This window comes from Solanum stenotomum, chromosome 11, assembly GCF_019186545.1.
Source record: "Solanum stenotomum isolate F172 chromosome 11, ASM1918654v1, whole genome shotgun sequence".
Taxonomy (NCBI): domain Eukaryota; kingdom Viridiplantae; phylum Streptophyta; class Magnoliopsida; order Solanales; family Solanaceae; genus Solanum; species Solanum stenotomum.
Window position 1 is genome coordinate 53,217,858 of NC_064292.1, and position 27,411 is coordinate 53,245,268.

Below are 27,411 nucleotides of genomic sequence, written 5' to 3' on the forward strand. Positions count from 1 at the left end.
GTTACATAAATATTAGTATTGAAAATTATTTATAAAAAATAAAAAATTATGTATTGTTTTATATAAACTTTCGTTATTCATTTATTAATGGTTAATGTTTTATTCTATATAAAATAATATATAGATTTCTTAATAACTTGTACATATATTGTTATTTCATTTTTTATTTCGTAAACAATAATTTTTCCTTATAAGTTATACATATATAATAGTTATGAGACAACAACAACATATTCAGTGAAATTTCATAAATGAGATCTGAAGATGATAGAATATAGGCAGACCTTACCACTACTTCTTGGAGATAGAGAGATTGTTTCGAAAGACCCTCAGTCCAGATACAATGAATTCAGGTACAAAGAAGAAGGACATATAATAGTTATACGAGTTTCTAAATTACCAATAGTAATTTCATATATAAATAACTTATCTCCTAACCAAATCAATAAACATGATATTATTAGTTAAGTAAAATTCAACACTTACCTAACTCACCTTCAAATCAATTACCAAACGGATACTTCTATTTCCTCAAACTTATATTTTTTGTTTTTCCATCTGATGTTTTGTATCTATATTGAAGTGTGATTAAATTCGAATTTTATACATCAGGGATACAACATTTTCTAACAAAAAAATAATTTTATATTCAGGAAAATGCGAACTCGAACATCTGATTAAGGATTAACAAATCCATTTGCTCAATCTTTTTTCAAACTTCACATGTTTATTTATTTATAAATTTATTATTTCTGTCTGAGTAATCAAAATCTTGTTCCTTTTTGTTTCTCTTCTTGTTTCTTTCTTACATACTTTAGCTTCTCTCTTTTCTTTCCCTCAAAAACTTGCAACCCCACAAAAGCTAAAAAGGGTACTGAGGTACTGAAGCTCCTCATATTACCCTTCATTTCAGGCGGATAAACCGGTGGTTTTTTCACAGATCCAAACTTTAGCTAATCTTTTTTTGAGGTCTTGTCTCTTTTAAAGACATGGGGTTTCTAATTTGTACATTTTCTTGAATGTTTATGTTCTGAATGTTACATTTCAGCTGAGTTGCAGCAAGATTATTGGTTTTTTCAACAAGGGTGTTTGGGAAATTTCTTGAAATGACTTATCTTGAAAGATTTTACCTTTTGGGAAACTAGTAATTGTTGTGCTGGTGTAAAGAACTAAACTTTCTTGATTTGTATATTGAGATTTATGTACAGCTGCAAAGAGGGTGGTTTTGAAATGAGTTTTTCTAAAAGATTTTAACTTTTGGGAAACTTATAGTAATTGTTGTGCTGGTGTAAAGGACTTGCCTTTCTTGATTTGTGTATTGAGATTTATGTACTGCTACAAGAATTTTCCACAAGGGTGTTTGGGAAGATTAGAAATGACTTTTCTTGAAAGGTTTTACCTTTTGGGAAACTAATTGTTGTGTTCGTGTAAAAAACTTACCTTTCTTGATTACTGTAGTGCTGGAAGAATTTTCATAATGGTATTTGGGAAGCTTAGAAATGACTTTTCTTGAAAGGTTTTACCTTTTGAGAAACTAATTGTTGTGCTGGTGCAAAAAAAATAAAAAAATCCTTTCTTGATTTGTGTATTGGGATTTTTCAAAATGTAAGGGTGTTTGGGAGTTTTGAAATGACTTTTCTTGAAAGATATCACCTTTTGGTATAGTAATTAAAACTGTTGTAGATTTTTTTTTCCCCTTGATTTGTGTATATTGAGATTTCCAAAGTCTATTTGGTTTCATAAGGGTGTTTGGGAAGTCTTGAAATGACTTTTCTTGAAAGATTTTTTAACTTTTGGGAAAGTAATTTTTGCTAGTGTAATTTTCTTTGAGATTTCCAAGATTTACTTGTTTATGGGGTTATTTAGAATTTTCATATAAGGATGTTTTGAGAAGTTTTGAAATGACTTTTCTTGGTTTTCTGGTTTTATTTAGATGTTTGTATCCTGATTTGAGCATTTCCATCAACAGGGTGTTGGTTAGTCTTGAGTGATGCTGATCTGTGTAGCCATTTGAATCTGTGGATTGTTTTGCTGGTGGCAATATGGTTGTGTAAAGGTATGTTCTTTATCTTTGTATGTTCTTGATACTTGATATTTTTCGATTACTTTGTTTCTCTTGTAAAGATTGTGACTTTCTGTTGTTATGTTACCAATTTCATTTGTATGGATAAATCTCTTCTTTTGTGAGTATGGGGATGTTTTTATCTTTTCAAGATTCAATTTTTATGGTTATTGTTAGCTCATTGAGTTGATTTTTCTTTGGTTTTGTACTAGATTGCTATGTTTTCACTACTTTTTCATCCTTTATACTATGTTGGGAAGATTTTGTGGATATAACTACTCCAGTCTTTTAGCTCCCGTTCGGCCATATATTTCGAAGTTGAAACTAGAAATTTGAGTTTTTGAAGTTGAATTGAAGTTTTGTGAGTGGAAGTTGGCCAGTTTTTGGAAACTTGAAAATATTTGAAGATTCAGATTTTCAAAATCTGATCAAATTTCATGGCCAAACAAATAGTTGAAGAAAAAAAATCAAAATCTATGGCCAAACGCTAGCTTAGTAGCTAAATTCTTGAACTTGCTTGAATTCTATTAGTTTTTGGTCATGTGTTTCAAATATGGAAATTTGGAATAACATGGGTGAATTGTATCAAACTTTGTGAGCTGTGGAACTTCTGTTCTCAACGTTTTTCATTATTATAGGAGAGAATCAAGAATTGAAATGGAGGAAGGATTCGAGTTTAGGCCGTGGGATGAATTGTTACCCGATGCACTCGGGCTAATATTTAGAAACCTCTCTCTTCAAGAGGTGCTAACTGTAGTTCCAAGGGTTTGCAAGTCATGGGGAAAAGCAGTAAAAGGACCTTATTGTTGGCAAGAGATTGACATTGAGGAATGGAGCAAAAATCGCTGCCCTGAAAACCTTGATCGGATGCTTCGCTTGCTTATTCCAAGAAGCTGTGGTTCCCTTCGTAAACTCTGTGTCTCTGGTCTATCGGACAAATCGAGCTTCGAATTCATTGCAAACAAGTTAGTATATCATCTTATTGCAGTTATATATACATCAGTTAAAGATACTATGCCTCATGTAGATTGTAATAATGCATTATGTAGAAGTTCAATTTCTTTCAACTCATTTTGTATAAATTTACCGTGTCAATGTACTGGATATGAGTCTCCATAAGGAAAGACAAATCCTTGGATGATAACAAAGAGTACATTTTGAATTTTTTTAAAAAAAAGAGGAAATATGGAAGTTCTATTGCATTCGAGTTTGTTGCTGATCTAATTGGAATTCAGTAGACTTGTCGTATAGCAATAAAGAACACTTTCTTATCCCCTCCCGTGTTTGTAAATATTTACTTGAAGTGAACGTAAACTTCTCTGTTTTGGTTGCTAGTGCCAAATCTCTGCAGACATTGCGGTTGCCAAAGTGTGAATTAAGCGACTCCGTAGTGGAACAGGTTGCAGGAACATTTTCCAACATTACGTTTTTGGATGTAAGCTACTGCATAAAAATAGGTGCAAGAGCCCTGGAAGCCATTGGGAAGCATTGTAAATGTCTGACTGGTTTGCGTCGAACTATGCACCCACTCGAGGTTATCGACAAGCTCTCACAAGACGATGAAGCCCTTGCAATTGCTACATCGATGCCTAAGCTCAAACAACTGGAAATTGCTTACATGCTGGTTGGTACATTGAGCATATCAGAGGTTCTTCAGAACTGCAGGCAGCTCGAGCTGTTAGACGTAAGGGGTTGTTGGAATGTGAACCTTGATGAGAACTTTGTCAAGAAATTCAATAAGCTAAAGGTTGTCGGACCCCTTGTCGTGGATTACTATGATAAGAATGGCTGGGACAACTGCTCGGACTATTCAGGTTCTTCTGGTTATATACCATGGGACTTTGTGGCTGGTGACATTGATGATGACTTTGACGATGATGAGATGTCTGATGGCTACTGGGAAGACGAGGAACATGTGGAGGATGTGGAAATGTGGTTTTACGATGACTTAAATGCTGTGGATGCTGGATATGATTGGCCCCAATCTCCTTGAGGTTTGATGAACTAAGTTCTGATTCAATTTCCAGTAGTTTTTCGTATACTATATCTTGTATCTGCTAATGACTCTGCTTATACTACTATCTAAATGAAAGTTTGCTTGCTTTCGAAGATGTAAATGTGATTTCTGTGTTCATCAGATTATATGTACTCCGCGGAATCATATAATAAAAAGTTGTCATTGTATCAATTGATTGAGTTCAACTATATACTTTTCAGCTTTCTCTTTGTTGTGTTCCTTGATGAATCCATAAACTTAACGCCTTATCAGGGCGATCTTAGTTGAAACACTCATCAGGATTGTCTCGAGTTGTTCCATACATTTTTCGTATGGGAAGCTATTGTTGAACTCATGTTACTTTGATACGTTACAAGGTGTTCTGCTATTGATCTTCCTTGTTCTATTATGTGTACATTGAATGTCACAAGTCCATGTTTTACCCATGTTTGAAGTTCATCCATTCCTTATCAATGGCTACAACTAATTGTAGAAGATGAAAAAAGAGCTTGAATTTTGGTCTCTTGTGTGGGATTCTCAACTTTCATTAGCTTAGGCCAAAAGATATGTTGCTCTGACTCTTCAAAAATGTTGACAGACATGTCCGATCCTCCAAAAATAGTGCATTTTTTGAGTATACGTTGTTGGTGCAGCTAGTGGCGTAGTTAGGAATTTGGCAAAGGGTATGCAAAACTAAATATGCTATCAAAATAGCTAACCATTAAACTCGTACACCACAATTTCCTGATGAAGGATTTGCACTGGACCACCTAGGGGCTTCGCCCATATGTGCAGCAACATTTTTGGAGTGTTTGAGCAATATCGACCAAAAGTACCTTGCTTTGGGAAGCAAAAATCTCAGTGACACTTGATGAGGAAATAAAGCACTTAAAAGAAGACTATTTTGAGTTGGTAAAAAGAAAACAAAGGAAAAAGGTGGTTTCTCAACTAATCCCAACACCAAAAGGAAAACATAGAGAAAGTTAAAATCTAACTTTGGTATAGTGAAAGAAAGATATAATTGAGATGGAAATTTTTCCTCCCAATTCCACCAAGAAAAAAGCAAAAATTGACCAAAGTGAAAGAGTGAACTTAAAGCCAAAAATACCAACAAAATATTTGACATCTTAAAGTTATTTTCATGGGCCCTCAAATGAGACATCTAAGGACAAACATGAAAAATAATACAATTGACTTTGTGTTAATAAAAGCATGTCTACTTTTTTTTTTTTATGTTTACTTAATGGACCACACAACATCTTACATCTTATTGAAGTGTTAGCTTGACTTTTTGTTTTCAAACATTTTATTATGTTAATGACACTTTTTTTTCGATGATCGAGAAATTCGTCTGGAGCTGAACGTAGTCTTTGAAACCTGGAAACGATGAATCTGACCCTCTATCCTTCTCTATTTTGACGCAAAGCTGAAACTTATGACTTAACTTTGTATAAGTTGATGATCAACGTAAATATTATCTAGCTATGATTAGAGAAAAAAATGAATTCAAAGAAGTGATATAACATATCCTGATTAATTTAGGATTAAGATATGGTTAATTATTGATTGATTGATCAAATGATATTTTTTTGTCAATCTTATAATAATTAGTGATTGATGGGAAGGGAATAAAAGAACTAATTGGATTTTCTTTTTGGATGGAAAAAGGAATTTCTACATTTGGGAATCGAATGTAACTATCATATTATCCCAATTGATTCTTGGACTCACTTTATTCTCTTATTGATGCCACTTATCTCCTCCTTTGGTGTCATTTTTTATTCCGGTCGCGTTCGAATCAATTTACACACATTTTATTTATTTCATTGAATATATGCTTTCTTTCGCTAGCAAAAGTATCAGATACATCTGTCTATTAAGGCTTAGGCATCTTAGAAAAGAATCATCTAATACTTTTTTTTATCTCGAATTATATGAATCTTGAAATACTCCCTTTGTACTACAGTAATAATTTAATTTAAAATTAATGTGATAGATGTATAGGACAGATTAAAACAGAAACTATAGGTCAATAATTTTTTGTATAAATTTTAGGAATCACATAGTTTTAATATGAAATTACAATCTATCCCTATTTAGTTTGTAATTACATTAATTCCTGAAAAAGTAAAACAAATCGGATACATAATATGTAGCTCGGATACATTATAAAATAAGCCGGATACATAATATGTAGATCGAATACATTAAAAACTAGCTCAGATACATTATAAAATAATTTAGAATTAGGAGAGAAATAAGGAATTTTAGAGGTTTTTAGAAATAGAAGGAAATATTAGAAATAAGGGAAACATAAGACGTGTATTTCAGTAATTTTTCCTAATTGGTATGGAGGGAGAAATTTTGTTTTGCTAAATAAAGATTAAGGCCAAAAATGAAACAAATACTACATGAAATTGACCATATTTCTAAATTATTAATAGTTTTTGGCAAATATAGAATGTAAAATGCCCTTTATGATTAATTGACATGAATGTCCAACAATGACTTTATTTTTTTCATGTTTTAATTTGAAAATCTCTTAAACAAACAATCTTTTATAGAAATGCATTTACTATTTATTTCCATCATGTATTTATAATTTACTTTATTTGTCATTTGATGTGAATGATGTGTATGTTGAACTGTTATTTTTGATAGATCATCGATTCAGGTAAATCATTACAAAATATGTTAGATCTTTAAAAAAAAACCTCTTTTTTAATCACCATACACGAAAAAGTTTTATAATAAATTATTAGATATTAAGGCATTGTCCGACCCTAAAATCAGGAATTATTGATCATGTCTTTTCTATAGAAAAAGGGAATCTCTGTGGTCCAATAAAAGTGATGTGAATTATTCAATAATTGATTTCGATTTGCTTCGTAAAAAAGAAATATCAAAAGAAAAGTTATTAATTTCAACACTAATGTTGAATATAAATTAACCAACCAACCAATTCCTCAGGGTAAATACTCCATCTTTAATGAGAGATCTTGAGTCTGAGACTTTGAGTCTTGAATATGAAATTGTCTTTGTTAAAAAACGCTTCACATCCATTGTGAAACTTCCCATCACGAATCCTAATCCTAATCCTAATTTAACCGACCTCAATGCGAATACCAGATGAAAAAAAATAAAATTAACCAGTCTAGAAGAAGTGAATAAACCAATGTAAATATGAAACCATAGTCAATATTGGTGTGAATTATTGTCATTACCCCCCCCCCCCGCCAAACAAAGTGATGTGAATTATTCAATAATCGAGATCGATTTGCTCCCCCCCCTCCCCCTCCACACACAAACAAATTAAATATGATATCTCCTTCGTTAAAAAGCATTTTACCCCCATTGTGTACTTTTCCAACACGAATCTGAACATAATCGATCTCGATGTGAATACCGAACACTAGATAGGAAAAAACTTTAAAAACTAAACCCTGCCAAATTTCTATGAAAAGTTCTTTAATCAAAAGTCTTAAGTTTGAATGGAGCTTGAATATGACAAATCACCCTTAGTCATAAATCTCATGTTTGAATTATGAATATGATATTGCCTTTATTAAAAAGTGTTTTACCTTCAATGTGTACCTTTTCAACACGAATCCAAAACTAAATCGACCTCAATGTGAGTACCGAACACCAAATAGAAACAAAAATAATAGAATAAACCAGTCTAGAAGAAGTGAATAAACCAATGTAAATGTGAAACCATTGTCAAAATTTCTATGAATTATTGTCATCACACATAGAAGTCAAACAAAAAAACATGAATTTTACAGAAATGGGGTAGCCACCCCATGTTAGAAAAAGGTGAAAAAAAGATTCCTTTTAATTGACTCATACTAAAGAAGAAGACAATAATTAAAAGCCCCACACCAAAAAAAAGATTTGTTTCAATACATTTGGTTTTTCTTTCTTGGCTTATTACTATTGCAGTGTGTGTAGCAGAAGCTGTAGGTAAGACTCTGAAGATGCTTTTTTGATAAAATGCCAATTCATGTCAGATCTTCAAAGAATATTTTGCATAAAAACATAAATTTTACATCTTCACTCACATGTTGAGTGTCCTCATTTTCACACCAGCACCAGTGTTGTTCCCAAATCCAAATAAATAACGTACAACGACAATAACATATCCAGTGTAGTTCCATAAGAAGGGTCTCGGGAGGGTAGAGTGAACACAAACTTACCCTTATCTTGAGAGGTAGAGAGGTTGTTTCCGATAGAGAAAATGCATATCAAAACAGGTCAGAAATACCGGAAGTGAAGAAACCATGACAAAGCATTTTGTAACCTTGTACCATAATCTGTGTCCACCACAACGAAATAAGTAATGTACAACAGTGCAAGAAAACAACCCTTAAAAAGAAAAAATGTTCAAAATACCATAACTCCTAGTTTTAGAACATGAAGTAGCAATCTTTTTTCACCTTTTTTGATCAATAAATGTAATCTTTTTTTCTTCAGATGGTGGTGTCTTGGTCAGCTTGTCGTGCACCTTGACTATTCTACCGGGTACATGTTACAGGTACTTGGTGACTCCGTCGCCAAGGCTTAGGCAGAAGGGAGGAAGAAATGACATAGTGTTTTTTTCTTTTTTGATAAAGAGTTGTAGAACATAAGTCACTCGTAGGATTACACTAGGTTTGTTGTTGTTTAGAAGTAGAACATAAAGTAACAATCTTGAATAATACTACCCAGCTAGCTAATCAGACGCGAGCCCCTCTTCGAGTGGAATGAGGGATCAAGAGACAAATAGGGAGGCTTCTATGATGGTAGATGGGGAGGATTAGATGCTAACCTCCAGATCGTCTTTTTTTGTTTTCGTTTATGCAGATTTACATTGTTTCAGCTGCCATTTTAGTGGTTTCTGGCTGGTAGGGCTTGAATGTTGTCGAGTATTCTGTGATGGCTTCGAATTCAAAACATCAGATCGATATAGTTCCTCGTCTTCAATAACAGAAGGTATACTCCATGTTCCAAGAGATGGACCTGACGTTTTCCCGCCTAACAATAAAAGGAAGCTAGTTAAAATTTGGGCAAATTCTAAAGGAATAAAGCAAAATCCTGATAATAAAGATCATAGGTTGAAGGGTCAAATAGTTGAAGGATTCGTAAAAAAAATTAATAGGCGAAAATATTACCTTCTTTAGTAGCTTCTTCACATCTCTTCTGATACTTCAGAGAGAGCTCGGGATCAAGAGCTTTCAAAAGACTATCATACTTCTCTTCAGCTTCAGTTATAACATTTGCCTGGAATTCGCTTCAGTTAGCTTCTACATTGAGAAAAAAACAAATCTCGAGCATTCTTTCTTTCACGGTTCAAGTACTTATTGCAACATTTTGTTGCAGTATGGTTAAATCTTAACAGTTAGCATCCCCTTGGAAGATTTAATCCGACATTTCTAAAACTAAATAGGTCAAATGTCCCCGACTCTCCTAAATACTTCACAAGTAGATGTTTTAATTGAAGGAAATACAAGAATATGTGATCGAAAACAACATCCCAAATGCACTCTTCACGAACCAGTCATGGACATTAAAGTCCCTATAGAAGGAACAGAAGCTCCAAAACGGATTATTTGTTTTGAAGACTCAAACCGGCCCATGTTCATAGCATTTATCAGAACAAACGCGGTTACTTACCAGCATGGTTGGTGCTGCAGAAGCCCCATAAATTCCGTTGAACATGCGCAGAATATTGAAACTATTCTCTAGTACATCGTCCTATGAAAAAGAAAAAGGAATAACTCATCTTCCCGCATGAATGACTTAAGAGGGTAAACAAACCATTGAAATTAAATGATTCACCTCATAATCAAACCTGGCATAATCCGGTCATTTAAGATCATCCAAATTTATCACATCAAGAAAACCAGAGAACCCGCATTAATTGGGAAGCACAAAAACTTTTCTCTATCAGAATGGAAATAATTAGCATAATTTACCGGATACTTACAAGTCATCGGATATCTCCACAAGGAACTCCGATATTGTCAAAAATTCCATATGCATATCATTGACCTGCAGAACAGTTTCAAAAGAAACACATGAACACAAAATCACAACATAAAACGATTAATGCATATGACTAAAAGCATTGTCAACTTATCGTTGAGAAAATTATATACATGAAATCAAGAACACGAACTACAACGTAAAACAATTGATTACTACACTACTCATTAAGAAATTCTACTGGGAATACTATGCATGGAGTACTTCACAACTAGTAACTCTTCTTGCCTTTTGCCTACACACCACCCTCCCCAGACCCATTGGTGAGATTACACTTGCTGTTGTCATCTCAAGAACCAATAGTTTGATATGAAAATGGTAAATTATAAACAATTTTAGCAACTCTTAATATACTTCAATTTATAGAGGAGGAAAATTATATTGAAGTTACATTTCAAAGATAAAGATATCAGAATGTTTCTAGTCAAAGCAAAATGTTAAAGAAACCAATGACCACTTCTTCCTAATGAGATATACCTTTTCATCTCTCAGTTGATACAACAGAAGATTCAGCACCCGGTAATCAAAGGACTTCAGATGAATTGCCTTCATGACATCTTCAACTGAAATCTGTTCACAGAATCATTGATCAAAACCATCCATGGAAATAAGATAGGGGCTCAGATAGGACATGAGTCACAGTTTAAAGGAAAGATCATAAGTCATAGCTAATCCTGCGACATAAAAATCAAAAGTACGCATTTCAGGCACTACAGGATTTCAGTTAAGTAATCTAGTAACTGAAACTGCTTTTTTTAACGTCCCAAAACACACGAAAGGATTATGACTCCATTGTTTAGTACACTTATCAAGACAATCTATCCCACAAATTTTCAGCTTTGGGTCACATAGGAACTTCGCCGACAATATGCTAGAATCCATAAAGGTATTTTATACAGCATGGATCTGGCAAATGAGTCTGTATATTGTATGTCTTTCTAAGAATTGCTTTGACGCCCTAATTCATGCATAGGTTAGAATTATTACTCTAATTCACAACCTAATGAAAATCAAGTAAAGAAAAGACCACAATTAATGTCTGTAAGAGGTCCATGGCATTGGAATAATTAGATTCAAGAAGACTATCCCCCGATAAATCTTAATCAGAAAGGAATATTAGATAAGAAACTTGTGAGAATTTGATCAATTTGTTCAGAATATGGAATCAATACCTCTTGTTTACTCCCAAGTGCATGACACAGCTTTCTCTCCAGAGACCAATATTCTGTTCCACTACTAAACTCTTCTCTTACCCTGAACAAAGTGAATAAACACTTAAAGGTCACAGCATAAGAACCACCTCACGCCATGGAAAGTTGACCAGCAAAGTATCTATAGAGTATTTTACCCTAGAAAAGAACTACCTTTAGCACAAAAACAGAAATCAAACTTCAAAGAGCATATACACAAAACGAGGCAAAGAAAAAGGAGAAGAGAGAAAAAGATGTGTTGTAGACAGATTCTGCCCTCTTTCTTTTGTCATTCCTGTGCAATCACCTTCTTCTGAACTTTCTATAGGGAGGACTACACGGGTGAGTAAGCAAGGTAGACAAATGACTTACTGATTGATAAAAAAGAACAAAAAGGAAATGTAAACAGTACAATGGATGTAACAAAGACAACAGTACAAGAAAGAAGTCAGAAAGATATTCTATGAGTGAAATGGTCTTCAAAAGATTTTTTGGAGAAGTTGTCAGTGAAAGTGAAGTAAGCAAAGTTCTTATTAAAATATTCCTAAGGAGATAAATAATTCTAGCATGGTTTGGAGCTTCACAAACAGAATGGAAAAGGATGAAAAGGAAAATAGCTATATGAAGTTAGACCTGTCTGTCAAAAGCCCATGCTGCTGAAGTAAAATAGAAAGAGGTCTAAACGGATCATTGGTCATCATTCTCACATATGTAAGCTCCCAGCTTTCTTCCTGCACATAATAAAACACACAGAAATAAGGAATTGGATTCAACTATAAGCAAGTAAAAACTCAAATGTTCCTAAAATATTATTTATGAGAATCTTATGTGCCTGTAGTACTACCACACTGTATTCACGATATGACAATTGAACCTTCCTCACTGATGGCTGCAGCAGTTTCTCATTTAAATTATCCAACTGCATCAAGAAAGATATACGAATTAGAAAGAGGTTGGGATGTTTCCCTTCTTACCTACCCAAGGGGAAAGAAATAGATCTTTACCCTGTAGTATCCTTTTTACCCAAACAAAGCAAAGGGGGACAAAAAGGAGTGAACAGCAGAGGAAAGAAGTCACGGTTGTTAATAAGGAAAGTATCTCCTGTCGAGAGCGATGCGTATTTTAACGAAATTCCATGATGTGTCATGTGCAACAAGATTTTATTGAAATGCTTCAACCCAAAATGATCAGCAGCCTGTTAATCTCCTTACCTGATAAATGTAACTTTCAGTAAATGAAAGTATTGGTAGGTATCTGAACATAGACTGAGGTTGGTGAGGATCCATTTTGTGAAACATAAAATAAGACCTGCACTGGCACACGAAACTAACATCAGCTTATTATTTCTACAAGGTCCTAGAGCAATAAAAAAACAGAAAACTTGGTCAGCCAACATCAATAATTTGATGCATGGTGTTAGAGAGAAAATAACCCAGTCTTGCAAGTCAGCAAATATGCATAATTTTCCAATATGATTTCAGAGTAAGGGCAATGGATGAATTTACAACAAGATAATTGAGAAATTAAGTAAATTTGGACGACTGAAACACAAGAGTTTAACTCAAGAGTGAGAGTTAAGAATTATAGTGGTTAAGAACATTACACCATTCTCAGTTCTTACAAGCTAGAAGGGGATAAATGACCTGCGGCAGGTATTATTAAGGTTAAGAACATAAGATCATTCTAAGTTATTCCAAGCTAGAAGGGTCTAGCATAAAGAAAGAAGAGAATTGCCTTCAATATATGCTTAAAAAGGTAGTCACCAATGCGAGAAGCCAGTTTGTTGGATTATCAATAATAGCTTACAGGGTAAAGTTCAAGTGCTCCTTTGGTTAAGGAATGTGAAGACATCAAGATGACTTACGGCAGTCATCCTGCCTATGGATGTAAAAGTGCAGGACAAGATGAATGAAATATTCTTCATTTCCATAGTTAATTTTCTTTTTCGTACAGTTCTTCTTATCAGATGTTGGTAAAAGGTTATTCTTGATTAGAATAAGAAAATAATGAGTAATAGTAGGAATTTGATTCCACATTGCATTTGGTGGACAGTGTGGAAGGAGAGGAATAGTAGGAATTTTGAAGATATATCCAATTCCATTCACAAGGTTAAATGGAATTGCATTGTATCTCTATATTTTTGGTGTAAAGAGATAGGATTAGAAGATTCAGATCAACTTTTAGAACTCTTAGGATCCTTGTAAGTATTATGCTTTTTGTTCTTTTCTGAATTTTTTAAAGGTCCCCAACATACCCTTAATGCTGAAGAATACAATGTTTACCAATTCTCAAAAATAAGAAAATAATGAGTACTTATCTTTTTTTCTTAGAAAGGTAATATTTTACTGGTTTTATTTATCCTTGATAATGTTATATATATCACTTATCAGCACTCATTTTTCCAGCAAGCTTCATACAATTCCTCCATTTCAACATTAATGCATGGGATATTTTAGTCAGCTGTCTTTATTAATCTTTATCCCATTTTAGCCAATATGAATGTAGGATAATTAGTAAGATGATATCCTTCACCTAGAGTCTCATCAGGCATTTACCACAACTAGGACAAATATTTATTTGATGAAGACCCATTTGCTTTATCCTGTTCATCAACCCAACATGCACTACAGTTAAAGCCGCCATCTTTTCATTTGTCCACCTTTTATTACTAAAATGAAGATAGTAACAAAGATGAGTTTGAAAACTACCAAATCACCCTATCTTAAGTCCTAAGCAGCATAACTTGTTCAGAGATGAGAACTACAATTGATACGACATCATAAGAAGTAGTGGAGTAATGTGAATCGAAAAAAAAGATGCTCCAACATGCAAACTACTTAGTCCTAGATTGATGAGATGTTCACTCGATAATCGAATATCAACTTGCCAAAAAGCTGATTACGCTGTTTTCCCCAACATACAAAAAGACAGCAAAAACCTTTGCGAATTTAATCATCAAAATCCTGTGTTGTTTGCCAGCAATATACAGAGACACGTCCAGAGACCAAAAATGGTATGATAAACAGCAATCCTTAAGATCCACAAGGAAAATAAATACTCACAAAATCTTCTAATGTAGAATTAGCTCGTTGCATAGCATCAAGTCCAATCATTGGCATATCTTCGGATCCCATTTTAGATGGATCCGGTATAATCTTATCACCACAATCAAGTGGACCGGTATTTTCCATTTGTTCAACACCTGCAAGAAAGTTAAAGGTGGAAACAAGCTAATTCCCTCTGCTCGGGTAAAAAGAAAAAGCAAGCTAATTCCAGGAAAGACAATACACTTCTAACATGAATACAGGCGAACTGGAAAATCTCATATATTTTTATTACTTCTGAAATGCCACCAGCTGATATGACAAGTTTGTGGTATTTTGGCTCATCGGATTTCAAAGTATTTGACAACCCCGTCTCCCAATTCCCACTACGTTTTCTCATTTGTGCTCATTTCATTAGCGAGTTATTAATGTAGGTTTATCATAAATCAACTATGATAGAAACCTCATGGTTCTGTAAGACATGACCAACTTTTTGAGAAATTATGGGGAGAAAGAGAGCAATAGATACAGATGTAAGGGGAAGGTCAAAGATTGACTTGTACTAGTAGCACCTGGAAATTGTAAGCAAATAAATTAACAAACTAATCCCATATTTGAACATGATATGTGTCATGTTGTGTGGGAGATCACCAAGGAAAAGGTATCAAAAGCCCACCACATTTCCATAAAAGTACATCATTTAGCAAGTAAGATGGAAACAAAATGATCAGATCTTTTGAACTCCCCTTTTTTTTTGGCTTTTTGGATCAGTAAGTTTCAGCATCTAGTCAATACAAGTCCTTTTATCAAAATTCCAAGGAAGAATCAATTACACAAATAAAAGGAACCAAATCTCAAGGGACGGAACAAAGAGAAGAATAACCAAAGAAAATGTATTGTGCATGACTCTGTCATCACTTCTGTAGAACACACCTTGCTCACTAGCACACTGCAATGCTTCCTCAAGGAAAGCATGTGAAAACTGCCAAAGAAACAACATGTATGTTCACTGCAGCCTCTCACACAATTGAAAGAGCTTCTAAATTTCGATGCAAACCTTTGGCACATGGTCAATAATCAATTGGCACTTGGCACCAATGTCAAGTTCACAGCATCGCGATACCTTCAGTGATATATGAATAATATTAGAAAGTGACTAGAAAGTAGAGAACAACTCTTAGTGTACATCCTGATGTAGCAATACCCATATATACCAACCAATTCAAAATCAGTACAAAGGATCAAAGAAAAGAGAAACACAACCAATTGACTGTACCACCAAATAATCAGCCCTGAAATATATCTGAAGGTATTAAAATGAAGGTTGCTCGTTGTTTAAGCCTTCTTTAGTTCTTTAGGGTTATAGGGTGAGAAGTAATTACTATTTCTCCTTCAGAGTCTTCATATTCCTCCCGCAGTCGGTAATTATCACTATCTACATCTTGAATTGATTTGAGTATGTATCAATTATCCTAGCTCCATAATGATTTGGTAGCTTACAAACCGCGTACAAAAGCACTCTTCTGCTGAAGAGTTACAAAGTCAATAATAATCAATCATAGCTACCAAGTTAGCCACATTTGGGGGAAGAATATATAGGGTCACTCTGTGTGCAGCTAAAATGGAACCCATAACCTCAATTGCTCTTCTTCTATGAAATGGCCTCAAATGGGCAATAAGCAACATACCACGATCTTGGCTTACTAGATAACTTTCTTGGTGAAGGAGAAAGAGTTAAACAAACTAAGAAAGTCTCATTGAAAGCAGGAACTCAAATTGTGACAAAGATTTTCACTAGAAGGGCTGAAGCTATTGGAGGTTACTTAGGCCTGCTATAACTTAATATCTAGCTGTAGAAGAAATGATCTCCCTGAAAACAGGAGGTTTTAGACATTAGTTCCCTTTACTTGATATTGAATTAGTAAAGTAACACCTAGCTAAAGGAGCCTGCTTTGGTGATCCTATAAGGAAGTGTTGCATAACTAAAAATAATAAAATGGTTTTAACGAGAACTCTGAGAGGGTGTAGAAATTTTGAACTCAGTACAAAGTAACCACATCAAAGCTCCTTTCTTTATTCACTTTGCAACTCCCAAATCCCTTCTTCAGTTTTTGTTACTGTCACTGATTGTCAGCATGTCTCAAAACACATCAATCTTGTTCCTACTCCTAACAACAACCGCCTCAATCAAAAACTAATTGGGATAGGTTGTTTTAATTCTCTATATCCATTCCACTTCATTTGGACAAGTTTCATGCTAATACAAGAAAATACACACTCCCTCCAATCTCCATTCCAATTTGATTGTCTAGTTTTGACTTGGCATGAAGTTTAAGAAAGGAAAGAATACTTATGAATCTTATGGTCTTAAACATACCACGTGTAAAGTTGAAAGTAAAGAGTTACTAAGAAATAGAAAGATACATTCTTTATGGAACGGACTAAAAAGGAAATTAAGACAATCAAATTGAAATGGAGGAACTACATACACACTAAAAAATCCGGTTTCAGTTTTTCATTACTGCCAAGCATCAAAACCCACATCAATCTTGATCCTAACAACAACAACGCCTCAATCCCGAACAAATTGGGGTCGACTATTTCAATTCTCTATACCCATTCCACTTCATTCAAACAATTTTCATCCCCATACAAAAAATAATATACACACATACTTAAAATTGAGCCTAAAAACTAATTCAAGAATCAAAAAAGAATGAAGCTTTACCAAAAGAAGGACTACATCAGCAAGAAAACGAAGAGAGCTGGCATTATGGGTGTTGCTAGAAGAACTAACGATACCGTGAGACTCCATCATTTGTATAATTTTCTGTACATTTTCTAGCTTCCTCAGTCCATCCATTCTTAGTTTTTGCTCTGTTCGTCTTCTTCACCCTTCTGGTTTACTGATTAAAGAACACCTCCAACACACAGAAGCACAGCAACGAGTGTGAATTGAGTATTTATTTGTTGTCTTAAAAAAGAAATCACAAAAACGGTCTTTCGTTTTTAGAGTAGGTTAAAAATAGTATTTTTAAGTACTTATTTTTTTTATGGTTTTTCATCTGGTGTCCGCTTTAAAACCCGATTAATCCGAATTCGCGCTGCCTAGGCTCCATTTGGTGGAAGCACTTTTGTACCTAGGCTCAAATATGTCATCGAACTTTGAAAAAAGACTCATTTATGTCATTGTCGTTTGAGAAAAGACTCATCTATTTTTTTTTCTGGTTTTTCATCCGGTGTTCATACCTATATTGAAACCTGATTAATCCGAATTCGCGTTGTCTAGGCCCCATTCGGGGAAAGCACTTTCATACAGCAAGTTTTCCGAAAGTGAACTGAATGGAATTGTTACTTTCCAAAAATCTTGCTTCAAATTAAAGAAAGAAGATTTATTTTCCCACGTAGTCGTCGGTCAAACCAACGATTCTCTTCTCAAAGTAATAAAGAGAGTCTTTTTCTAGTTAGACTTCTATCAATGGAATGAAAGAATCATCGGGTATTGTTTTATTTCCGTCAAATATTTACTGAACCCTTATTAGTGAGATTTCAATACTGATATCGATTGGTCTTAAGGTGGAGAATAAAAAAAAAAATGATTTACCATACATTGCAATATGTTAAGAGTCGAATCTAATCATATATATTCATAACTTTCAAGTGTAAGTTATTCTTTTGTGATGAGAAAAAAGATCTCATATAATCAAGTTAGCAAAATATTTACTATGTTTCTTGAAAATATTGTACTTTGTTCTTGAGTAATTGTTTAGCATACTTCTTTTAGCACATCATTTCAAAGATTAGAGAAACAAGTGGGATCTGGAGAAGGTAGTGTTCACGCAGAGCTTACCTCAAGTAAAAGCATTTCAAAGCAGTTCGAGAGGGAAAAAAAGTAAGTGAAGAAGCGACAAAACGCTAAAGAAAACATGCCAGAGCATTCTTGGCATTGCAATACCAGAACAAAATTTGACAACTAATGACCCTTTAGCAGCAGAACTGCAGGAGATAGAATGATCAATTGTGTTTTCTGAATACACAACGTTACGTTGTCAAATAAACGTGAACAAGAACATCGAATTTCACCTTTCTCCTCTCCCTCCCTACAGAGATATTGCTCAAAAAAACCCAGGAGAAAAGAATCTGCACAAGGATATAAGATTCCTCAAATATCTGTCAATCTTCAGCCATTTAAGTGAGACCATGCATATCAACCCTTTCGTCGTTTGAAGAAATCTTACTGGTCTATACTGAAAGAAACTAGATTCTGTCATTATTGGTTTCCCGCTGTCTCTTCAAAGCTTGAATTTGATTCACTCCCAACTGTGGAAATTCATCCGCGGCTGTATTAGACACATCATTTGTTTTTTTATTTGGTTCTTGACTAAGTCCTCGCTTGTTCTCAAATAACTTTCCAGTTTTCCCAATTGCAAGAATTAATTCAAGCTGTTTGTGTTGCTGGTCCTGTAGATGAGTAAATAACAAATAGGAGTCAGGTGAAGAAAACTAACACAACTTCTATGTAAATTATTGATGCTTAGAAATTCATATTAGCTCTATTTTTCATTACAATACTTTTACTGTCAAGATGCCATTTTAAATTTGGCAAGAGTATGCATATGCTAGATTAACACCAAATAAAAGACACACCCAGTGAAATCCCACAAGTAGGGTCTGGGAGGGTAGAGTGTACGTAGAATTATCCCAAATTCTTGGAGGTAGAGAGGCTATTTCTGAAGGGCCCTCAGATCAAGTTTAGCAAATCAAAGTAGTGATGAAAAGGAAAAACAATAGTGAACATGGTGACTAATAGGAAAGCAGTGCATTCAGGAAGGAACAGTAACATCAGCAAAATAGTGTGATCACCGAAACCTAATATACAACAGAGGATAACAGATAACAAAAGCAAGAAACTACATGAATAAGGCTAATACTACGACAGATACGGTGCTCCAGATTAGCACCAAGCCTAATCCCATTGAAAAGAAAGACAACGTTCTACTACCTACCAACTTTCTACCCTAATATGCGACCTCCATACCCTCCTATCTAAGGTTATGTCCTCAGGAAGCTGAAGTTGCACCATGTCCATGCTCGGGATGTCATTTTAAAAAGCTATCAAGAACACAGTTGAAATTATGGTCATTAACACTCCATGCTCATTGTTTTGACCCTCTCCATCATGTTTGGTATCATATTTGAATTAGGGACTCAACTCTCCTTATCCAATTTCACTCACTTTCCCGACAGCAACTACAACAATAAAATAAACTAATAGTAACGACTAATATGAAACGAAAAAACAAAGAGAGAAGGAAATAAAAGCAAGATCTATCTGAAAACTTGTTTCATTTCTAATTATACAACTGCAATGAACAGATATCATATTGGTTGGCAATGCTAGAACATATTCCCTTGCACCTTTGATATCATTCCTAACTAATAGCAACTTTCAATTCATAATATCTTAATAATCTAAAAGAAGGGGTGCAGATATGAAAACTTTCTTCAATAGCGCTTGTATTCTTCTTTTCTTGTTTCGAATAGAAGACTTGGATCAAACTATCAGAAAAAGTATGCAGGAACAGAAGGAAGATGGATAACACAAGGAGATAAGAGAAAAAGGATGCAAGTTTAATTAGACTTTGCAAGTAAAACAATGAATAGAAAACCTTCCATTCCAATATTTTCCTACCAGACTCGAAACATATTATTCCATATTTTAAGCAAAACTATGAACAGATGACCTTTTCTGGTTTGGATTGAGATTCTGCGTGCAATGGAAATCTACACCTGCTTAGGTGCGTGTCTGGAAGATCTTTGAGTAACTATACTTCCCTTTTATTTCTGAAGTTTTCTTCTTTATCTTTCCTGTTTATTATGTCAACGACACACCTTCACCATATATCAGTTCAATCAATATCATAGTTACCAACCCAACTTCTCTAGAGTTCTACTATACTAAGACCCACGGTTGAGATATAATATTTATTAAGTAATTAAAAGTGTGCTCTCTCTAATAGCTTGAACTTTTAGATAAGATGGTCATAAACTTCAACATGGACTAGAGCAGACAGAGGTCCTGGTTTCAAATCTCTACGCCACCCCAAAGAAAAGGCAAAAAGAAAAATGTTTCACGTGTTTGGCTTAGGAAAAAGAATCAAGCCCACGCGTGAGAAGGCGTGTTGACACATAACATTAATTAAGTAATTAAAAGAGTGCTTCCATTTTAAAAAAACTATTTCAAAGTGTGCTCTTGCTAACAGTTTCAACTTTTAGATGAGACGGTCACAAACTTAAATAGTAAAGAAATGAACCTTGGACTAACTCAATCCTAAAAGCTAGCTCATGAGGTGAGGATTTCCCAAGACCAAATAGAGCAAATCTACATCCCACAACCAATGTGGGACAACTTAACACCCCCACATGCCCAGGATTGCCAACTCGAGCATGGACAACATAATATGGGGGCTCAACATCTAGTTAACCAAGGGTTGAGATGGGTTTGCCTCGATACCGTGTAAAGAAATTGACATTCGACCTAATTCAACCTCAAAAGCTAGCTCATAAGCTGAGGATTTTCCAAGACCAAAATCCACATGTCACAACCGATGCGGGACAACTTACCAATCATCATGCACAATACTGTGTTGAACATATCATGAGTTGCATCTAAATGGGTTAACCTTTAGAATCAGACAAAAATGGAGATGTAAAATGGACCTAAAAGTAAACCCTCACATCTTATGCTAGACACAACCTAAAAAAAAATTGTCTGACGGAAGCATTCTTTTATCATCTTGAAGATGTAAATCCACCACAGAAAATTTTCCTGTAAAAAACAATGCCCCTTGGAAATTGGAATAAGCACGTGAATCTTGGAAAAGTAGTTAAACAACAGTTTACCTGCATTGCCAGCAGAACCTTTTGTATTTCACCAAGCTCCTTCTCCAGACGCTCGCCTTGCAATGCCAATGCTAGAGTGGCCTCAGAGTTCTTTTGGGCCAACATTGCAGCCTGGATAGAAAGAAAATGGAATCACAAGAAGGAAGGCTAGAGTATAAGATTACACAAAAATAGTATCTGCAAGAACTGACTCAGAAACTACAAGGCACTCAAGGCTTTAAGCGAAAAGTGAGAGGCAAAACCCATATTTTTCCAAGATGAAGTGTATAATTTACCCAAATACAAAATTACTTGTGAATTTGTTACTTATAAAGTCAACTTGCAATTAAAATTCCGGATTCATTAATTTCAATTAATCGGAAAAAGAATCAATTTGTAGCTCAGAATCAGAAGTGGCAAAAGAAAAGGGAGAGCACTCATATACTAGAAGAAGAAACGGTAGCTAAAAGAGAAAGTATAAGAAGAAAGAAATAAATCAAAAGTAGCAGAGAAACATAATAGTAGAAGAAGTAATTATGCACGGGCATAGTGCAAGTTCATCTACAAAATCTCTAATTACTTGTAACAAAAATAATAGTTGATGAAAAGGCGTGACATATACTAGAAGAAAAGGAAGACACTGACGACAAGAGAATGCTGAAATGTAAATGGAAAGGAGTCCTAATACTCAAATAGCAAAAAGGCCCTATATTTCCTCCTCTCTTTTTTCCCCTTTTAAAGTTAGATTTAAAAAAAAAAGTGATCGCTTCTTTATAGATGATTTTACGCCTTTGCACTTCATCGTCTAAAGAGAGGATCTCTAAAGCACATCACTTCACCCGTCAAGGTAGGCAAAGCATGCCCTTCTGAGGGAGCTTCATCTCTCTCTTAAATGCAAGCTAACCTTGTTTGGGAACGACGTCTGAGTATAGTTTGGGATACCCCTCAATAAGTTGTCTGTACTTTGTTCATATTTCCATAAACTATTCTATGGTTTCAATGGTCAATTAGTGTGTGTGTGTGTGTGGTGGGGGGGGGGGGGGGGGGGGGNGGGGGGACGGACTTTCAAATGGAAGAGCTCCAAGTAAGCTTGTTGGACAAAGTTACAGAATATGTAATCAATAAAATATGCCTCAATCCCACTTTTGATGGGGTCGGGTATGTGCTTTAGAGGTTAAGTTGTTAAATGAGGCAACTCTTAGTGAAAGGAAAAAAAAAGGTTAAGTTGTTATCATGATTAGAAAAAAAAAGAGGTTAACTTGAAACTTCAGTTTCAAAAATAAATAAATTATTATCATGATAAAGCACAAAATCCTTATTACGACTTTACAACTAGCATATGCCAAGTCTCTGAGTCAATTATTTTCTCAGGTTTTACGTTTTCCAAGTCTACTCTGATGTTCAGGTTGTTGTTGGTCCTACTTTATAGAATTGAGACACACTACTACAAATGGTTGTTTCACCTAATAATTTGATGGCTTACAAGTTCAGTAAGCAAGGAGCATTACATTACCTTTTCTAAAGAAAGTTCAGTAAACAAACAAACAGAAATACAAATGGTTTACAAGTAAGTTTCATCAGCAAACAGACAGATATACGATGAAGTCAACTTTTGATCGTTGCGAGAAAGATAATGTAGATTTCATTTTCTTGATAAGGTTATCATATCATCCAAGATAAAGCAAAGAATTTTATGAGTTTCAGGTTAACTTATTTAGATTTTATGAATTATATCAAATAAGAACATTGCAAACGTAAGTTCCCTAAATTTATTTTTTTTGCAAATAATCTCCAATCTGCTAGTATGGTTTTTTGATTCATTTTTCTACATATATGTATATAGTCACTTCTAACATTTATAGATCCAACCAAAGCATCCACCTTTAAATTCAAGCATCCACAAAGTTCTTTGCACTTCAGAATCGTTCATCTATTGATCAATCAAACTTCAAAATAAGAGAACTTTCTAGCACGCACGATGCTTATTAGAGATGACATCATGGAAACATCACAATCCTCAATTTATAGGATAATACTAACTACATTCATAAGATTAAAATGTTTTACTGATTAACAGATAAGTAAAACTTGCTCCAAATCCATTTCCCCTCATCATATGCTTAAAACAACATTATTACCTCAGTAATTGGATCTTTGAGAGTTTTTCTAGTAACCCGAAATCGAATTCCCAGTTTCTCAAGCTGTCTCGTTAGAACCCGAATAATTGTAGCTGAACTCCTCAAATCTTCCTCTACCTTCTCAATTCTTTCCAACAAATTAACCCCTTTTAAATCACTCCCAGACCTGGAAAACTTATTCATACAAATCCTCCTCCATTGCCTTCTCCTAATCACAGAACCAATGATCACTCCACCAACCAACACAACACACTGTGCAGCTAATACCCTATTCCCCAACCACTTCTGAGACCCCAAAACCCAAGAATTCACAGCAAAACCAATAGCTACCACAGCTGAAGATAACAAACACAAAAACTCAAGAATCGAAAGAAACCCATCAAAATTAAACTCATACTCAGCTGAAACTTGACCATTTACAGTTCCCTCTGAATCAAAGCTCTTAACTTTCCATTGATGACATTGCAAAAACTCAATTTTGTCCAAATGGGGTTTTTGTGAACGGAAAATTAAAGGGGTTTTCAAAGGTTTTAGATGTAATGGGGTTGAAATTTTTGGGTTCTTCAAGCAAAACAAATTGATACGAGTGTGTGGAGCTGTGAAAAAGTTTTGGGATACGATTGACATTATTTGGGGTTCCAAGAACTTCCCAAAAACTGATTTTTTTCAATATTTTGATATTTTAACTTTCAAGATTGATGAATTCATGGCTATGGAAGAACCCCAATTGAGAAAATTAATCAAATTCAGGTAGATGAGAACACTCACTCTGAGAATACGAGGATGTTAATTTACGCAGTCAGCGTACGTTAGTTTTCATTAGTGGTTTTGAGTTTAAAATGCGCCTAAAATATGAAATGTTACATTGTCATCCCATTTTTTAGAGTCAAAAGACATTATAGTACCTTTAACTTTCTTAATGAGCCAATATAATCCCCAAACTTTGGGTTTTTGCACAAAAGAAATGTCCCAAAAATATATCCCACTAACTTTATAGGGTTATTACTGATGGAGATAATTAGTCTAGTCCAGTTGCTTTCCTTCCAATCGTTTGCTAAAATTTTGAATAGGCGCTATTTTTTGTCTATCTATTGAGTTTCTTAGTATTGACCAAAAACATATCACTGTTAACTTTTTCATTTTTTTTTCTAACAATTTTTTTTTCTCCCACATGTATTTTACATATTTGTCTAGATACGAACAAGCCTCAAGCTTGAATGAGCTCTCTAATCGAAAATTTCTTTCACATTTTCAAAAATTCGAGTTTAAACATACATGATTTATTAATCAAACTATGGTTTGACTTTATTTTTGTCGGTTATGCCCGTATCTTTGACCTTAATTAATATATATATTATAACTTAATTATGATGACTAGTTAATCTATGATTTGACTTTATTTTTGTCGGTTATGCCATATCTTTGACCTTAATATATATATATATATATATATTATTTGCTTACCTTGCTTGATTTTAGGTATACAACAACTTACCTTTTTAACATGATTTTCCCCCTATAAATACGATTGATATATTTTTAGTTTCTCACAAAATCACATTGAAAAATAGCTTATTTTCAACTACTACCCTCTTTATGGTGCTTAAAGAAAACATTCATTAGTAAATAAAGTTGTGTGAATCAGTTTTTAGCGTTATAGTTGCAAGATATGTGGTCGAGTTTTCACATCAAACCAAGGCCATATAGGTACTAATGGTTCCACTAGTATATGACCTTGGTTCGACATAATATTTTGATGACATATTGTGCACCTATAACACCAAATACCTGAATATCACACAATTTTATTTTATCAATGAATGCTTTTTATAGGGGCAACAATAGAAGATTTATAGAGTAAGTACTTCTTTACTTTATTGATTTAACCAAAACTTGAAAAATATTATCAAAATTACATAATAGAAAAATATATAAAACGATAACGATGTTTGTATACTTGAAAATGCGAGCAAGGTAAGCTAGATGTATTGATTAGGGTTAGGGTAATATTGAATTTGTATTTTAATATTGCTCTTAAAATTTGATATCTATTACTTTTATAATTATTATTGTCTAATTTGATATAAAGATCGAATATGCAGATAGCAAACAAGTTCATGCAATTTAGGAGATTACTACCTTCATGGAACCTTCAAGGATCATTTGGAGTAAAGATAAATTGTGCAAAAATTAATATGTGTTATAGAGATTGATGATGTAAAAATTGTAATGTTTGAGATTAATAATATATAAATTGCAATTATTATAAGAATTGTTTTGTTTGCTTATTTTCAAAATGTTTAATACATGAGAGATAATTTGGCCATTTTGATTACTTAATACATAAACTTTATTAATTTTTGTATTTGTATTTGTATTTCACCTTTGTGTCGCCTAAAGATTAAAACGCGTATTCTTATATAATTTGTATAAATATTATTTATACGGATACTAAAAGTAATAACCATATATAATTAATATATTATGTATTGCTAAACTTATGCAAGTATCAAAAGGTAGCCAAGCATAGTATCATTAATGTGAAATTGTATGAAAGTAATATAACATTTTATATTCTTAATCAAACAAGTCCTTAGGTGTATAACATTATATTTTTATCCCAAATACTAATTTACTGCCACAAATAAAAAATCTTGCAATTATTTTACAGTGATATATTATTTTTATTGAAAATAATATAATATGATTTAAAAAAATCTAGTATCACTAAATGTCTCTTTTGTTATAACGATATAGCTAAAAAAAATTTATTATGACCCAAACTAGATAAGTTAAAAGGTGAGACTTAAAGTCTATATACGTAAAGGTGTGAGGTGGATTTCACATTATTTTCTTTTATTTTTCCTCTGGTGTTCGGAGTCTATGTTGGAGCTCTGATTAAATTTGAATCGCATACTGTAGGACTCATTCGGGGGTGATGCGATCCCAACAAGATTTTCTCCATACCAGTGCTCGAATCTAAAACCTCAGATTGAGAGTGAAACAATCTTACCACTACACCACAATTAATGTTGTTTTGATTTCACATGCTTGTGAGTTAAAAAGAAGCCTCACACAATTGTTGTCAAGAATACTCCTATTATCAATTGTACGAGGCACAAATTTAGAAAATTCAAAATTATTTTCTTATTTATTTTTACATTTGTAGTAGTATTAATAGAACACAATCCTTAAGGAACAATAAATAAAATGGCAATTTTAATTGTTTCACTCTTTGTATATAAAAATATAATGTTTTGAAAAATGCATTTTAAGAAATAAATATAGTTAATAATAAGAATAATAAATTAGAAACTAAGAGATAAATTATATTGTAATTTTTCAGACGAACAAAAGTAAATGTAAATCTATAATTTCTACGATTAACAACGATTGAGGTCACTATGACGCTCATATCATGAATTTTCTTATTGGACTTAATATTATAATAACTAGGGTCATAGGATATAAATCTATCGGATCTTTGTAAATTTAACTTATTAGTATTTGACACATTTGATATGGGTAGATTGAATATACGGTATAATGATATTAAATTTTCGGATATCTAGAAATTCGTAGTGCTAAATTTGATATCCAATTCAAAATTGATATATTTAAAAAATAAAATTCAAAGTTAAAAAATCCCATTTTTAAAAGTCAAAAGACATTATAATACCTTTAACTTTCTTAATGAGCCAATATAATCCCCAAACTTTGGATTTTTGCACAAAAAAAAAAGTCCCAAAAATATATACCACTAACTTTATAGGTTATTGACGGAGATAATTAGTCTAGTTCAGTTGCTTCCCTTTCAATCGCTTGCTAAAAATTTGAATCATGCTCTTTTTTGTCTATCTGCTGAGTTTCTTAGTATTGACCAAAATTGTCTAGATACTATACACGTGTTTAAACGTATATGATTATTAATTAATTAATGATTTGACTTTATTTTTGTCGGTTACGCCCATATCTTTGACCTTAATCATGATTGTTAATTAATCTATGGTTTGACTTTATTTTTGTCGGTTACTCCCATATCTTTGACCTTAATTAATATATATAACTTGCTTAC

General features: G+C 33.6%; 3 protein-coding genes across 6 annotated transcripts; 1 reads left to right on the top strand and 2 right to left on the bottom strand.

The window, feature by feature from the left end:
- The first annotated feature begins 750 nt into the window (after positions 1-750).
- On the top strand, positions 751-4,250 carry LOC125845207 (F-box protein FBW2-like). Of its 4 annotated transcripts, none has more exons than XM_049524662.1 (4): positions 751-969; positions 1,970-2,056; positions 2,704-3,027; positions 3,398-4,250. In XM_049524662.1, the coding sequence occupies exons 3-4, from the start codon at positions 2,720-2,722 to the stop codon at positions 4,053-4,055; spliced, it is 966 nt and encodes a 321-aa protein (XP_049380619.1). In that variant the 5' UTR covers positions 751-969; positions 1,970-2,056; positions 2,704-2,719; the 3' UTR covers positions 4,056-4,250. The 4 variants fall into 4 exon arrangements, with proteins under 4 accessions (XP_049380619.1, XP_049380618.1, XP_049380621.1 ...); XM_049524661.1 differs by having other exon boundaries at positions 753-969; positions 2,701-3,027; XM_049524664.1 differs by having other exon boundaries at positions 791-879.
- A 4,030-nt stretch (positions 4,251-8,280) lies between these two features.
- On the bottom strand, positions 8,281-17,273 carry LOC125845223 (uncharacterized). The gene is made up of 14 exons (XM_049524685.1): positions 17,045-17,273; positions 15,374-15,439; positions 15,250-15,298; positions 14,335-14,474; positions 12,484-12,585; positions 12,117-12,191; positions 11,906-12,003; positions 11,255-11,336; positions 10,560-10,652; positions 10,024-10,088; positions 9,876-9,888; positions 9,711-9,791; positions 9,209-9,317; positions 8,281-9,071 (listed from the first exon to the last, which is right to left on the bottom strand). The coding sequence occupies exons 1-14, from the start codon at positions 17,177-17,179 to the stop codon at positions 8,893-8,895; spliced, it is 1,287 nt and encodes a 428-aa protein (XP_049380642.1). The 5' UTR covers positions 17,180-17,273; the 3' UTR covers positions 8,281-8,892.
- Positions 17,274-18,240: 967 nt separating this feature from the next.
- Positions 18,241-24,120, bottom strand: LOC125845209 (uncharacterized). The gene is made up of 3 exons (XM_049524666.1): positions 23,337-24,120; positions 21,220-21,330; positions 18,241-18,777 (listed from the first exon to the last, which is right to left on the bottom strand). Exons 1-3 carry the CDS (start codon positions 23,961-23,963, stop codon positions 18,574-18,576), a joined length of 942 nt encoding a protein of 313 aa, XP_049380623.1. The 5' UTR covers positions 23,964-24,120; the 3' UTR covers positions 18,241-18,573.
- Between the last annotated feature and the right edge of the window lie 3,291 nt (positions 24,121-27,411).

Bases quoted from the DNA above. Each gene is read 5' to 3' on its own strand.
- LOC125845209 (XM_049524666.1), bottom strand. From the start codon at position 23,963: ATGTCAATCGTATCCCAAAACTTTTTCACAGCTCCACACACTCGTATC. The intron at 21,331-23,336 runs GTAATAATGTTG...CTTTCTATCCAG, and splicing joins TCAAAGATCCAATTACTGAG to GCTGCAATGTTGGCCCAAAA. The intron at 18,778-21,219 runs GTAAACTGTTGT...ACTCATCTACAG, and splicing joins AGGTTCTGCTGGCAATGCAG to GACCAGCAACACAAACAGCT.
- LOC125845223 (XM_049524685.1), bottom strand. From the start codon at position 17,179: ATGGATGGACTGAGGAAGCTAGAAAATGTACAGAAAATTATACAAATG. The intron at 15,440-17,044 runs GTAAAGCTTCAT...ATATCACTGAAG, and splicing joins CTGATGTAGTCCTTCTTTTG to GTATCGCGATGCTGTGAACT. The intron at 12,004-12,116 runs GTAGTACTACAG...TATTATGTGCAG, and splicing joins CATATCGTGAATACAGTGTG to GAAGAAAGCTGGGAGCTTAC.
- LOC125845207 (XM_049524662.1), top strand. From the start codon at position 2,720: ATGGAGGAAGGATTCGAGTTTAGGCCGTGGGATGAATTGTTACCCGAT. The intron at 3,028-3,397 runs GTTAGTATATCA...TTTGGTTGCTAG, and splicing joins TTCGAATTCATTGCAAACAA to TGCCAAATCTCTGCAGACAT.